Raw genomic sequence first — 13,899 nt, 5'->3', positions numbered from 1 at the left:
GGGAGGAAAAAGGATATATTTCTAAGTTTGTAGATGAGATGATTACTAGAAAATTGAGTCATGCTTAGGAGAGATGAAGATTGAGTCATATGTGGTGTAAAAGATTCCAGGTTTCCCCAGTGGTGGGATGTTTTTCCTTCTATCTCAGTGATTAGGTTGTTAAAACCCAGCACTAACAATAGTCCTGGCTAGGGTAAGTATGGAGACAGAGTGCCTAAAATGAAGGAATACATCTGATTTGCCTGGTTTTAAGGGTTCTGGAGGGAAAAAAAAAAGTGTTGCACAAGTGGCTTTCAGAGCTGCATGTGTGGCTATGACTACCTTCTGCTATGTGCTTGCAGCCCTAATACTCTGCTTTTTGTTTTCCTCCTGTTCTTCATGACTCCTCCATGAGTACCTGGTAGGCGAAGGGCTGGAAATTCATCCACTGAGACCACAGACTGGAATAAAAGTTGTGGAAAATTCCCTGTCTCTCCACTTTCTGTGGCTGTGTTTGTGTCTTTTTTGTCACATTTTTAACAATTTACAGTTTTCTGTGGTGTTTCTGGAAAATCTGTTAAACTGTGAATGTTTTTATCTTCTTACAGACGTGGCTGGATCCTGCCAAAGAAATAAAAAAACAGGTTCATGGTAAGTAGATAGAATTTATCAGGTGGGAGTGTGTGGTTTGTACCGCTTCCCTAAATAAGTGTGGCTTTGGTGCATGATCTGGGGGGGGGCAGGGATAGGTGAGAGCTCCTGCGAGGGTGTCTGGCAGGGATCAACGCAGGTTCCAAGCAGTCTGTGCATCCTTTCTCATCTTCTTGAGTACTTAGTGATGCTCTAGATTTAGGAGAAAACATCATTTCTTTGGAAAACACAGCTTGGGCTGTGTTCACCCTGAGCAGCCCCACACTGTTCTTGCTGCCATGCGATGCTGAAGTGGGAGATCTGCTCCCTGTTGGAGGATGGGACAATGGCTGTCAGTGGGAGCTGTTCAAATCTCAAAGCGTACTGGGAGAGGCCGAGCGAAACTGAATGGACGCTGAGGCTGCTTTGGGGTCCACGCAGAGGTACTGGAGTGATGAATGGCTCAGGTGCCATCAAGGTAAATACCAGATGCTCTTCAGAGTTGTGTTTTAAGGTCTGCTTGCATTGAGTAAGTTCAAGATGAGGGCAGTGTCAAAGTTAAATACGCTTGTATTTAGCACTTTTGTTTTCTCTCAGGAGCAAGTCTGGCTGCTTTGAAGATGCAGTGCAGCTTTGTGAAAGTCCAGTGCTGTTTCACATACTATTTTGATGGGGAGCACAGAAAAAAATGGGTCATTCACTACAAGTCAGGATAGAGGTGCTGCAGGGCTGTGGAGTAGGAAAAGCTCTGGCTCTTACCAGCTTCTGTTTGAATCAATAGCAGGATGTGTGGAAAGGGCATGAGCTGCTCCAGCATGCCTGGAAAATTCAGTTTGTAAGTGTAGTGAGCATCCTGCTGTGGTATCTGATCCCCTGAGATATGGGTTAAATGGCAAATTATTTGAGTTCACTTGTATGTGGCTATGTGGACACCAGTGTCTGCTGGTGTAGCTGTTCTCTTCTGCCTGAAGTGTCTGCTGGGCATGGCTTGTTTGGGGCTGTGTGTAATACACAACATGCCTCGTGTTTAATCCCAGTGATGGCATTGCATAAGAAGTAAATCCATGAATGCTGCATGTCCCCTCTTCCCTCTTGGAGATTGTGATAAACCTCTGAGCGAGTTAAGCTCGGGGAGAGCTTCTCTTTCTGAAGCAAATATTTATTCTGAACTGGGGTCAAAGGGCAGAGCAGGGAGGAGTTGCAACTATGGGGATTACTTTCAGCACTTGGTGGGTTAGCCAGGTCTATTTTCTGTGGGTAAACATGGTTATTTTCAAGAAAAAGAGGTGTTGACCCCTTCTGCTGTGTCACCCAGACTGTCCCTGCCACAGTTAATGCCAGTTCTAGGTGTGATTCTGTAGGTTCTCACTCTGTAGTGGTGCTGTACAAGGTTTGCACTGAGTCTTATTAAAGCGTTTAGGTCTGGACTTGTAAATCTCTTCCTGTCTCGGCGCTTGCTGATGTAATCCAGAGATTGTATCCAGACCTCAGAGCAATCTTTCAGTACCTGAAAGGGGCTACAAGAAAGCTGGGGAGGGACATTTGATAAGGGCTAGTAGCGACAGGATGAAAGGGAATGGTTTTAAGATGGAAGAGGGGAGTTTAGACTGGAGATTAGGAAGGAATTCTTTACAGTGAGGGTGGTGAGATACTGGCACAGGTTGCCCAGGGAGGTTGTGGATGTCCCCTGCCTGGAGGTGCTCAAGGCCAGGCTGAATGAGACCCTGAGCAACCCAGGCTGGTGGGAGGTGTCCCTGCTCATGGCAGGGGCTTGAAACTGGATGATCTTTAAGGTCCTTTTCAACTCAAACCATTCCCTGATTCTATGATCGATGCTTGTGTTGTGCTGAGTTTAGACTGTGGGTTGCCCACCTGACCGCAGTGTACCAGCTCCCCAGTGAACTGGCACACCTGCTTCTGACCAGAATGCTGGAAATTGGGTTGAGTGATGAACCAGCTCTAACTCATTAACTCAGAGCATGCTCCTGACCTCCTCATGAATCCTCCTTTGCAGTTAATGAAAAGAGATGTCAGTAATGGGGTCTCTTAGCAATGAATTAAATTATTTCCATAAGTTGTGGTTTATTCAGGTGTATTTTACCTGTCCTGCTTGGTTTTCTCCTGTTTGTATCTGGGCTCCTGTAAATGTAGTCACATCTTACACCCTCTGCTAAGCAGCAGCAAGCTGTGAGTGAGCAGCAGTAAAACTGGTGTCACGGCTGATCAGCTCAGATTGGATATTCCCAGTTGGGAATCAGATCAGATGGGATATTCCTGGCTTTTTTTTTTATAGCTACTGACCATCATGGAGCTTTCTGCTGTGTTTGTTTTCTCAACCTCTTTTATCATTGCAGGAGGCCCCTGGGATTTCACCTTCAATGTCAAGTTTTATCCACCAGACCCTGCGCAGCTGACAGAGGACATCACCAGGTGAGGTACCTGGGAATCTTGTTGCCAGAACAGGGAATATTTTGTCAGAGTTGTTAATGTCTGAGTGTTCTTCTGTCATTCGGTAAGGTATTTGTGGTTTGGAGGGAGTTTTGTTTCTGTGTTTTTGGTGGACATGTGGGATGTTCTTACTCTCTGCTAAAGTCTGCAGGTGTAAAGCAGAGTTGTTTATAAACTTGCCTTTAGAAAAGTAAATTTGTATTTCAAGCAAAGATTTTTCGATTGCAGTCGTTACCTGCTGCCTTAATTCCTCCTGTCCCCCCACAAATAAGAATACAGGTAGGAAACAGAACCAAACATCACGCTGCATTCATCAGTGGCATAAACCAAGAGATTCTGTTTGATCCTCAAGTTTCTTAAGGTTCTCTGTGCTCTCTGTAAATACTATTTAACTTTTTCCCCTCCCCAGGTATTATTTGTGTCTTCAGCTCAGACAAGACATCATCACGGGGCGGCTGCCCTGTTCCTTTGCCACTCTGGCTCTGCTGGGTTCCTACACAGTCCAGTCTGAGCTGGGAGACTACGATTCTGATCTACACGGCCCTGATTACATCAACGAATTTAAACTGGCCCCAAACCAGACAAAAGAGCTTGAGGAGAAAGTGGTGGAGCTTCATAAAACATACAGGTAAGGTGTGGCAGCTGGAGGCCTTGTTTGCACACAGCAGCCTGAAATAATGGAGGTGATGTGGCTTTCTGGTGCATTCCCCTCCTCTGCTATGTGCTTCTGGTTTCCTGCTGCACCGAGTTTTCTTTTTTATGTTGGCAGCAGTAGCTTTAGCAGTAAGGTGTGAACTTGCTACTGTGAACATCAGCAGTTTAAAAGAGATCTAATGCTTTAGAACAAAAGTCTTGCTAGAAGCTGGAATTCTTTTATCCTGCCTGAAGAAGAAACTGTGTTTTCAGAAAGCAGATGCAAAGTTGCAGTGTTCATTAACAGGTGCTCTTCCTCAACACTGCAGCTGTGAAAGTGGGGTTTATTTCATGTGAAAATGAAAAATTTGGCTGTTGTAAGCCTGCCTATTGTCTTTTTTTGTTCTTTTTTCTTTGGAGTCTATGCAATTTTTTTTGACTGGAATCTGCTTGGAGCAAATCTCATCTCTTTGTGTGTAGCCTGCAGCATGTTTGGGGTTTTCTGCTGCCACATTTAATAGGTAGCACTTTCTGATGTGGAAGTGTTCCAGGGGCTGCAGGAGTTACAGGTCTGCAGTTAGACTGTCCTTGTGCTTGCCAGCTTGGGCACCACTAGATGGATAAGGAACTGGCTTGATGGCCACCCCCAAAGAGTGGCTGTCCATGGGTCTATGTCCCAGTGGAGGCCAGGGACAAGCAGAGTCCCTCAGGGATCAGTCGTGGCACCAGGCTTGTTCAACATCTTTGTGGGTGCCATGGACAGTGGCATTGAGTGCACCCTCAGCAAGTTTGCTGATGACACTAAGCTGTGTGGTGCAGCAGACACACTGGAGGGAAGGGAGGCCATCCAGAGGGACCTTGACAGGCTGGAGAGGTGGGCACAAGCCAACCTCATGAGGTTCAGCAAGACCAAGTGCAGGGTCCTGCATCTGGGTTGAGGCAATCCCAGGCACAAATACAGGCTGGGCAGTGACTGGCTGGAAAGCAGCCCTGAGGAGAGAGACTTGTGGGTGCTGGTGGAGGAGAAGCTCGACATGAGCTCTCAATGTGCACTTGCAGCCCAGAAAGCCAATCAGATCCTGGGCTGCATCAAGAGAAGTGTGGCCAGCAGGTCAAGGGAGGTGATTCTCCCCCTCTACTCAGCTGTGGTGAGACCCCACCTGGAGTACTGCATCCAGTTCTGGAGCCCCTATTCCAAGAGGGACATGGACATGCTGGAAGGTGTCCAGAGAAGGGCCACGAGGATGATCAGAGGGCTGGAGCACCTCTCCTATGAGGACAGACTGAAGGAGTTGGGGCTGTTCAGTCTGGAGAAAAGAGGGTTCTGAGGTGACCTTATTGTGGCCTTCCAGTATCTGAAGGGGGCCTACAGGAAGGACTTCAGGGAGGCACTGGATGCCATTGAGCTGGAGATCAGGGACAATCGGGTTGAGTGCTTGTGGGTGAAAATTAGAGGGAAGACCATCAGGGCAGACATCCTGGTTGGAGTCTGTTATAGACCACCCAACCAGGAAGAAGATGTTGATGAAGCATTCTATAGGCAGCTTAGGGCTGTCTCAAGATCGCCAGGCCTTGTTCTCATGGGCGACTTCAACCTGCCTGATATCTGCTGGGACCTCAACACAGCAGAGGAGACCGTCTAGGAGGCTCTTGGAGTGCATGGAGGACGGCTTCTTATCCCAGGTGCTGCGCGAGCCTACCAGGGGTAAGGCTATGCCTAACCTCCTCTTCACCACTAGGGAAGGGCTGGTGGGTGATGTGGTGGTCAGAGGGTGTTTAGGGGCCATGACCACAAAATAATTGAATTTTCAGTATTTGGCCAAGCTAAGAGGGGTAGCAAGAAGACCTCCACTCTGGACTTCCGGAAGGCAGACTTCAGGCTGCTCAAGGAACTAACTCAGAGGGTTCCTTGGGATAAAGCCCTTAAAAACAAAGGGGTCCAGGAGAGCTGGACCTACTTCAAGGAAGAACTGTTGAAGGCTTAGAACAGGCTGTGCCAATGTGCCGGAAGATGAGCCACCGGGGCAGACGGCCTGGATGGGCAATGAGCTTCTAAAAGAACTAAGGGAAAAAAAGAGGGTGTATCACCTTTGGAAGAAAGGTGAGGCAACCCACGGAATGTTTAAGGATGTTGCCAAATCATGTAGGAAGAAAATTAGGGAGGCAAAAGCACACGTGGACCTTAGACTGGCCTCTACTGTGAAGGACAACAAAAAGTCCTTCTATAAATACATTAATAGCAAGAGGAAGGGCAAGGACAACCTCCACTCCTTGGTGGACACGGAGGGGAACGTTGTATCAAAGGATAAGGAAAAGGCAGAGGTACTTAACACCTTCTTTGCCTCAATTTTTACTAGAAGGACAGAACGTCTTCCTGACAGCTGGCCTGCAGAGCTGGCAGAAGGAGCCAGGGAGCTGCATAATTTCCCTGTGTTCCAGAAGCAGGTAGCTGGAGCTCTCCTCAGCCGCTTGGATCCCCACAGGTCCATGGGACCAGACGGGATCCATCCTAGGGTGCTGAGAGAGCTGGCAGATGAGCTGGCCAAGCCACTCTCCATCATTTTTCATCAGTCCTGGCTCACTGGGGAGGTCCCAGAAGACTGGAAGCTGCCAACGTGGTGCCTATCCACAAGAAGGGCCGGTTGGATGAGCCAGGGAATTCCAGGCCTGTCAGCCTGACCTCAGTGCCAGGCAAGATCATGGAACAGGTCATCTTGGGTGCAATCACACAGCACTTACAGGATGGCCAAGGGATCAGGCCCAGCCAGCATGGATTTAGGAAGGGCAGGTCCTGCCTCACCAACCTGATCTCCTTCTATGATCAGGTGACCTGCCTGGTGGATGTGGGGAGGCCTGTGGATGTAGGCTACCTGGACTTCAGCAAGGCCTTTGACACCGTCTCCCACAGCAAACTGCTGTCCAAGCTGTCAGCCCATGGCTTGGACAGCAGCTCTCTGAGCTGGGTTAGGAACTGGCTGGAGGCTGAGCCCAGAGAATGGTGGTGAATGGTGCCACATCCAGCTGGCAGCCAGTCACTAGTGGTGTGCCCCAAGGATCAGTGCTGGGCCCTGTCCTCTTTAACATCTTTATTGATGATCTGGATGAGGGCATTGAGTCCATCATCAGTAAATTTGTGGACAACACCAAGCTGGGGGCTGGAGTTGATCTGCTGGAGGGTAGAGAGGCTCTGCAGAGGGACCTCGACAGGCTGGACAGATGGGCAGAATCCAACGGCATGAGATTTAACACATCCAAGTGCTGGGTTCTGCACATCGGCCACAACAACCCCAGGCAGTGCTACAGGCTGGGGTCAGAGTGGCTGGAGAGCAGCCAGGCAGAGAGGGACCTGGGGGTGCTGGTCAGTGGTAGGCTGAACATGAGCCTGCAGTGTGGCCAGGTGGCCAAGAGGGCCAATGGCATCCTGGGCTGCATCAGGAACAGGGTGGCCAGCAGGAGCAGGGAGGTCATTCTGCCCTGCACTCAGCACTGGTTAGGCTGCACCTTGAGTGCTGAGTCCAGTTCTGGGCCCCTCAGTTTAGGAAAGATGTTGAGTTGCTGGAAGGTGTCCAGAGATGGGCAACAAAGCTGGGGAGGGGTCTGGAGCACAGCCCTGTGAGGAGAGGCTGAGGGAGCTGGGGTTGCTTAGCCTGGAGAAGAGGAGGCTCAGGGGAGACCTTCTTGCTCTCTACAACTACCTGAGGGCAGGTTGTAGACAGGCAGATGTTGGTCTCTTCTCCCAGGCACCCAGCAGCAGAACAAGAGGACACAGTCTCAAGCTGTGCCAGGGGAGGTTTAGGCTGGAAGTGAGGAAGAAGTTCTACACAGAGAGAGTGATTGCCCATTGGAATGGGCTGCCTGGGGAGGTGGTGGAGTCACCATTGCTGGAGGTGTCCAGGAGGAGACTTGATAGGGTGCTTGGTGGCATGGTTTAGTTGATTAGGTGATGTTGGATAATAGGTTGGACACGATGATCTTGAAGGTCTCTTCCAACCTCTTTTATTCTGTTTATTCTATTTAAGAAGGCTGGGGAGGGACTTCTCAGGATCTCAGGTAGTGATAGGACTAGGGGGAATGGAATGAAGCTGGAGGTGGGGAGATTCAGACTGGATGTGAGGAGGAAGTTCTTCACCAGGAGAGTGGTGAAGCCCTGGAATGGGTTGTGCAGGGAGGTGGTTGAGGCCCCATCCCTGGAGGTGTTTAAGCCCAGGCTGGATGAGGCTCTGGCCAGCCTGATCTAGTGTGGGGTGTCCCTGCCCGTGGCAGGGGGGTTGGAACTAGATGATCCTGGTGGTCCCTTCCAACCCTGACTGATACTATGATTCTACAATGCTATATCTTCTCGGGACAAGGGCGAAGGACTCCTGGTACCAGGTTAAAGGCTGACAGTCACCAAGCCTCTTCTTCCTCTTGTTTTCACAGGCTCACAGAATATCAGGGGTTGGAGAGAACCTCTGTCAATCAGTGAGTTCAACCTTCTTGCCACCTCTCTGGGCGGTCTGTCCCAGTGCTCCAGCACCCTTAAATTAAAGAAGTTCCTTCTGATGTTTAGGTGGAACTTGTGATGTTCCAGTTTGTGTCCAGTACTGATCAGCACTGATGAGATTCCCCCCTCAGCCTGCTCTTCTCCAGGCTAAACATCCCAAATTCTCTCAGCCTTTCCTCATCACAGAGTTACTCCAGACCCCTCAGCATCTTTGTAGCCCTTTGCTGTACCCCCTCCAACAGGCCCGTCCTTCTTGAACCAGGGAGCCCAGAACTGGACACAGTCATCCAGCTGTGGCCTCACCAGGGCAGAGTAGAGGAAGGAGGAGAGCCCCTACTTGACCGGCTGGCTGCCTTCTTCTTGATGCACCTCAGAGCTTATTTTTATAGATGCTTGGATTGCAGGACCTGTGTGCCCTGTGCCACAGAGAGCTGGCCTGGAGAGCAGCCAGCCAGCAGCTTCCTCACCCTCCTAGAGATACATTTGGGGTTTAGGGGAAAGCAAGAAGCCCATAACACCACTTAGTGATACTGAGGCCATCAACCAGCAGCCCCTTCCCCTTGGCCTGTTAAGAACTGCTGGGTGATGCAGTCCTAAGGATAAGGGAGCGAGGATGAGACCTTCTGGTGGGCAGCTAGCAGCTAATAACCTCAGTGCAGCAGGAATGAGTGGTCACGTGTCCCTGGCTGGGAGCAAAGCTGCAATTAACATCTTGCTCAACCCCACAGATCAATACTTTAAATTGATTCCCCTCCATTTGCATTGAGAGGAGAGGAAGTAAGGGACAAAAAACACTGTGCCATTGACAAGCTTGGTGGTTAGTGGCAGCTCACGCTGCTCAATTATTCATGACTTCATTAGAAGGATACTTCAAGTTATAGGCTGTGGCTATATTTAGTCTGCTTGTGCCTGCAGAAGGAAGCAGGATGGGCCCATTTGATTTCTGGCCCATATTCTATGAACATGGAACTATCAGAGGGTTTTCAGTGGGAAAACTCTGCTAGAGCGTATCTCTGGCTCTTGCTACTTGATTGTCCAGAGAAGGGCAACAAAGCTGGGGAAGGGTCTGGAGAACAGTTCTGGTGAGGAGCAGCTGAGGGAGCTGGGTTCATTCAGCCTGGAGAAGAGGAGACTGAGGGGAAACTTCATTGCTCTCTACAACTGCCTGAGAGAAGGTTGCGGTGAGGTGGGGATTGGTCTCTGCTCCCTACTATCAGGTCATAGAAGGAGAGGAAATGGCCTGAAGTTGTGCCGTGGGAGGTTCATGTTGGACATTAGGAACAATTTATTTTCTGCAAGAGTGGTCAGGGATTGAAACAGGCTGCCCAGGGAGGCAGTGGAATCACCATTCCTGAGGCATTCAAAAAATGTGTGGCCATGGCACTTGGGGATGTGGTTTAGGGGCTGTGGTGGTGGTAGGTTGACGTTTGGACCTGGTGATCTTAGATGTCTTTTCCAACCAAAACAATTCTATGATTTGTGAAGTACAAGGCACAACTGGGAGATGGCAACTGCTCCTGGGTCTGTCCTAGATTGTCCTTAGAGCTGTCATTGTGCCCTGGCTCCCACCACTGAAACCTCTATTTATGTCATACAAGATGTATGGAGCCACTGGGTAAGGAAGACATCAAAGCAGGGAGCAAATTGAAGTGCACACAGTTGAATGCTCTCCCAGAAGAGCTGTTAGATATACCTCCTACACCAGGATCTTATTAACAAGGCAGCTACAATACCATTTATAATGGCCTCCGTTATCAGGATGTTTCTGTTAAGCAAAGTTGTGTTGTATGGCCCCTCCTGCAGACAGGGAACCATCTGTTCCCAGAAAACATCTCATTCATCTGGTTTGTCCCAGTAGGAATTGCTGCTGAGTGGTCTCAGCTGGCTGTGGGTTTGGAGAAAAATAGCTGGGCTTGTGGGGTCTGAAGGCAAGAGGTCTGGGAGGATGGTGCCTGCCACCCTCTGGCTTTGGCTGAATTGGTGTTTCTTCCACTGGATCAAGTTTTGGACCCTGCACCACACTTCCTTCCTGGATAATTCACTTTCTTCTCTAGTATCTGCACAGCTTCTCAGAAATAAGGTGCATCTGTTCTATGAGATGTCCCAAAGCACAAGTTTGTGCATCCAGACTAATTTAGTAATTCTTCATCTGGGCACAAATCTGTTGAAAGAAAAATAAAATGTCATGTTTAAATGGTTTTGTGAAGTCTGCTCTGTCCCCTCCTACAAGCCCCAGTTAGGAGAATACTGAGCCTTCTCTCTCTTTCCCCAGATCCATGACTCCAGCCCAAGCAGACCTGGAATTTCTTGAGAATGCAAAAAAGCTGTCAATGTATGGAGTTGACCTGCACCAAGCCAAGGTGAGAGTCAGTGTATGAGCACCTGCCTGTGCCTTGATGGTCCTTCCCTTGCAGGAGAAAGTTTCCTTCCTTCAGGAGGGTCCTTTAGAAAGATCTGGGAAGTGTGGGAACACAGCCACAGGCAGAAATGCTTCAAACACTGTTTCAGGTGTTGTAAGAGAAGTGATTCTTGCTGGTTATTATTTAAATATTCCAGGAAGCTTTAAAAGGTGACTGATGTAGATTGGTCCTTACTCTGAGAAACTCTGGCCCTGTAAGGGGAGCCACTCTCCTCAGGGAAATGCAGGATAGGCTCAAAGCCAACCCTTGGAATGTCACGGGAGGGATCAGCAGGAGGGAGGAGGTTGTGAGGAGAAACATTGAAGGAAAAGCAAACCTGGCCCTGGCTGTAAAGGGAGCTGGAGGCTGAGGTCTGGGTAATGGGGAGATGATTTTAGGGGAAGGTAATTTGGAGGGCAGACATTGTCCTGAAACTTGTAACCCCACTTAAATCCTCACCTACTCTCCCAGGACATGGAAGGAGTGGATATCACTCTGGGAGTCTGTTCCAGTGGCCTTCTCGTTTACAAAGATAAGCTGAGAATCAACCGCTTCCCCTGGCCCAAGGTCCTGAAGATTTCCTACAAGCGCAGCAGCTTCTTCATCAAGATCCGGCCAGGGGAGGTATGTTCTGACTTCTTGGTGCTCCTCTCTTCTTTAATTTCTTTCTGATTATCCCCACCCTGTGTGTGCTTCACTAAAACCAAATGTGGGAGGGTGTCAGCTTTTCTCTGAATGTTTTTTTTATGGGTGCTGGGTTCAGGCAGTGCCGCAGACCTTGCTGAAGCTGTGAACCAACGGGTGACAATTTAAACAAGGTGTCTTCCAGCACCACCTCCTGGCACTGGGTGGCATTCCCAGCATCCAGGGGAGACCATTGGGAAATTCATAGTTTAAATTGGGAGAGGACTAACTCCTTTTGTGGAAACGGGGCAAGACAAAGGTTCTTTGTCCCACTTAAAAAAGAAATGAAAGAAATATTTTCATGGATGTTTTCACTGAGACTGCCGCAGGTTGGGGCAGGGGTTGTCCTGGTGCTGACTCTTGGGAGCAAGGAGATCCCTGGAGCAGCCTGGTCACTGGAAACAAGGTGGGAAGAGAGGCTACAATGAGGAGCTGGCACCTTCCTCCTTCTTTTCCTTCTGCTTTGACTGCCATGACCCAGTCTTGCTGGAAGGTCAATTTTTGACCCCATCCCTCAGCTGGGCACCATGACAGGGGGATAGATGAGTCTGAATGGCTGAAAATCCCTTAGCACGCTCTGCAAATCCCAGTGCACCCTCAGAGATGCTCAGGTCTGTGGCCAAGCCATGCCTTTTCTTGGACCTGAGGTCTTCCTGCACATCATGGAGTGATTTCAGGTGCTCTTGGGCTTGACCAGCAGTTTGTGCTGCTGCAGAACAACAGGTCCGGGCTGAGGACTGGACTGCTGCCACATTTATTTCTTGCTAAGTAACTTTTATTTTCTGCAGCAAGAGCAGTATGAAAGTACAATTGGGTTCAAGCTACCAAGTTACCGGGCAGCAAAGAAGCTGTGGAAAGTCTGTGTAGAGCATCACACCTTCTTCAGGTGGGTTCCCTGACCAGTTGGCTCACCTTGAGTAACTAATGCTTTAGATGCACTGTTGAAAATGAGCAGCTCCTCCAGTGCTCTTTAGTGTTTTGCAGGAATTGGAGGGACCTGGCTGCAGAGACATGAAGTATTCCTGTTGCAATTTAGATTACAGGAAAGCTGGAGAGGGATTTTTCCTAAGGGTGTCTAGAGACAAGACAGGGGTGAATGGTTTGACGCTGAGTCAGAGCAGGGTTAGACTAGATCTTTGGAAGAAGTTCTTCAATAGGAGGGTGGTGAGACTCTGGCACAGCTGCCCAGGGAGGTTGTGGATGCCTCCCTGGAGGTGTTCAAGGCCAGGCTGGATGAGACCTTGAGCAACCTGGTTTACTGGAAGGTGTCTCTGCCATGGCAGGGAGGGTGGCATAGATGATCTCTGAGTTCCCTTCCAATCTAGGCCATTCTCTGATTATGTGATTTCTAGACAGCTTCTGTTTCATAAGGTACATAGAATGTCTTAAGTTGGAAGGAATCTTAAAGATCATCTGGTTTCAATCCACTAGACAAAGGTCTTTAGCTTTTGTAGGTGTGGGGCTTACTGTTAGCGCCTGTGTTTATAGATGGAATCATAGATAGTTTGGGTTGGAAGGCACCTTAAAGATCATCCAGCTCCAACCCCCTGCTGTGAGCAGGGACACCTTCTCCTAGCCCAGGTTGGTCAAGGTGTTTTGTTAATCAAGTGCCTGCAAGAGACTTCCTTAATTTGTATTTTAATTTCTCCCACTGCTTCCTAAGATCTGGAGGCAATGATTTTTAAGTAGTGTGTGTGGTTTTCAGGCTGACTTCCACTGAAGCCATCCCCAAGAGCAGGTTCCTGGCGCTGGGCTCCAAGTTCCGCTACAGTGGCCGGACGCAGGCGCAGAGCAGGCAGGCGAGCGCCCTGATTGACCGCCCCGCGCCCCAGTTTGAGCGCACGGCCAGCAAGCGAGCCTCCAGGAGCCTGGATGGAGGTGAGTCCCTCTTGCTTTTCTCTCTGTGGCTGCAGGGTTCTGAAATCTCTTAAATACCACCTAAATCCCCTGTTTTAAAAAAAACCCAAACACCTCCCTTGGACACAAGGCCTGGACAGAAAATGCAGGCAATAGTGGTAGTAGCAAGGACTGACTGACAGAGGATGTAGGTGGGTGCTGAAAGATCATGGCAAAGTTCTGGTGGTTATGGTATTTCCTTACTTAACAAATCAGGAATTAAGATATTCCAGGATGTGTTTAGTTTAATGTGGCTTTGTAAATGTGGAGCTTTCCTTGGGGGGTGATGTTTTGCCGCAACCGTTTGAAACTTTTTCAGTGTCTGTGAAAGTGATGCTGATTGTGAGACAGGGACCTGTTGGAGCAGGTCCAGAGGAGGCCACAGCAATGCTGGCAGGGCTAAAAGCCCTCTGCTGTGAGGCCAGGCTGAGAGAGTTGGGATTGTTCAGCCCAGAGAAGAGAAGGCTCCAGGGACATCCTGTGGTGGCCTCTCAGTGCTACAAGGGGATAATTAGAAAGCTGGGGACAGAATCTTGAGCAGGGCCTGTTGTGAAAGGACAAGAAGTGATGGTTTGAACTGAAAGAGGAAGATTCAGAGTGGAGAGAAAGACACCGAGGGTGGTGAGACCCTTTTGCAGCTTGCCCAGAGAGGTGGGAGATTCTGCATGCCTGGAACCATTCCAGGTCAGGTTATTTGTGTCATTGAGCAGCCTGCTCTAGTTGCAGATGTCCCTGCTGACTGCAGGA

At 49.3% G+C, this 13,899-nt stretch overlaps 1 protein-coding gene across 36 annotated transcripts in view; it reads left to right on the top strand.

The window, feature by feature from the left end:
* The window catches only part of EPB41 (erythrocyte membrane protein band 4.1), a 110,216-nt gene that overhangs the window by 58,642 nt on the left and 37,675 nt on the right, over positions 1 to 13,899 (top strand). For all 36 annotated transcript variants that reach the window (XM_068158970.1, XM_068158957.1, XM_068158958.1 and 33 more), the window contains 7 exons: positions 588 to 630; positions 2,964 to 3,039; positions 3,467 to 3,685; positions 10,446 to 10,533; positions 11,044 to 11,196; positions 12,045 to 12,142; positions 12,962 to 13,134. In XM_068158970.1, coding sequence (XP_068015071.1) covers positions 588 to 630; positions 2,964 to 3,039; positions 3,467 to 3,685; positions 10,446 to 10,533; positions 11,044 to 11,196; positions 12,045 to 12,142; positions 12,962 to 13,134 — 850 coding nt within the window. The remainder of the gene's footprint in view (positions 1 to 587; positions 631 to 2,963; positions 3,040 to 3,466; positions 3,686 to 10,445; positions 10,534 to 11,043; positions 11,197 to 12,044; positions 12,143 to 12,961; positions 13,135 to 13,899) is intronic.

The sequence above is a fragment of the Melanerpes formicivorus genome, unplaced genomic scaffold (assembly GCF_026170545.1).
Source record: "Melanerpes formicivorus ecotype bairdi unplaced genomic scaffold, bMelFor1.0.p_v2 SCAF_45, whole genome shotgun sequence".
Lineage (NCBI taxonomy): Eukaryota > Metazoa > Chordata > Aves > Piciformes > Picidae > Melanerpes > Melanerpes formicivorus.
Note: the sequence above shows the minus strand (reverse complement) of the source record. Positions and strands in the feature narration are given on the sequence as shown.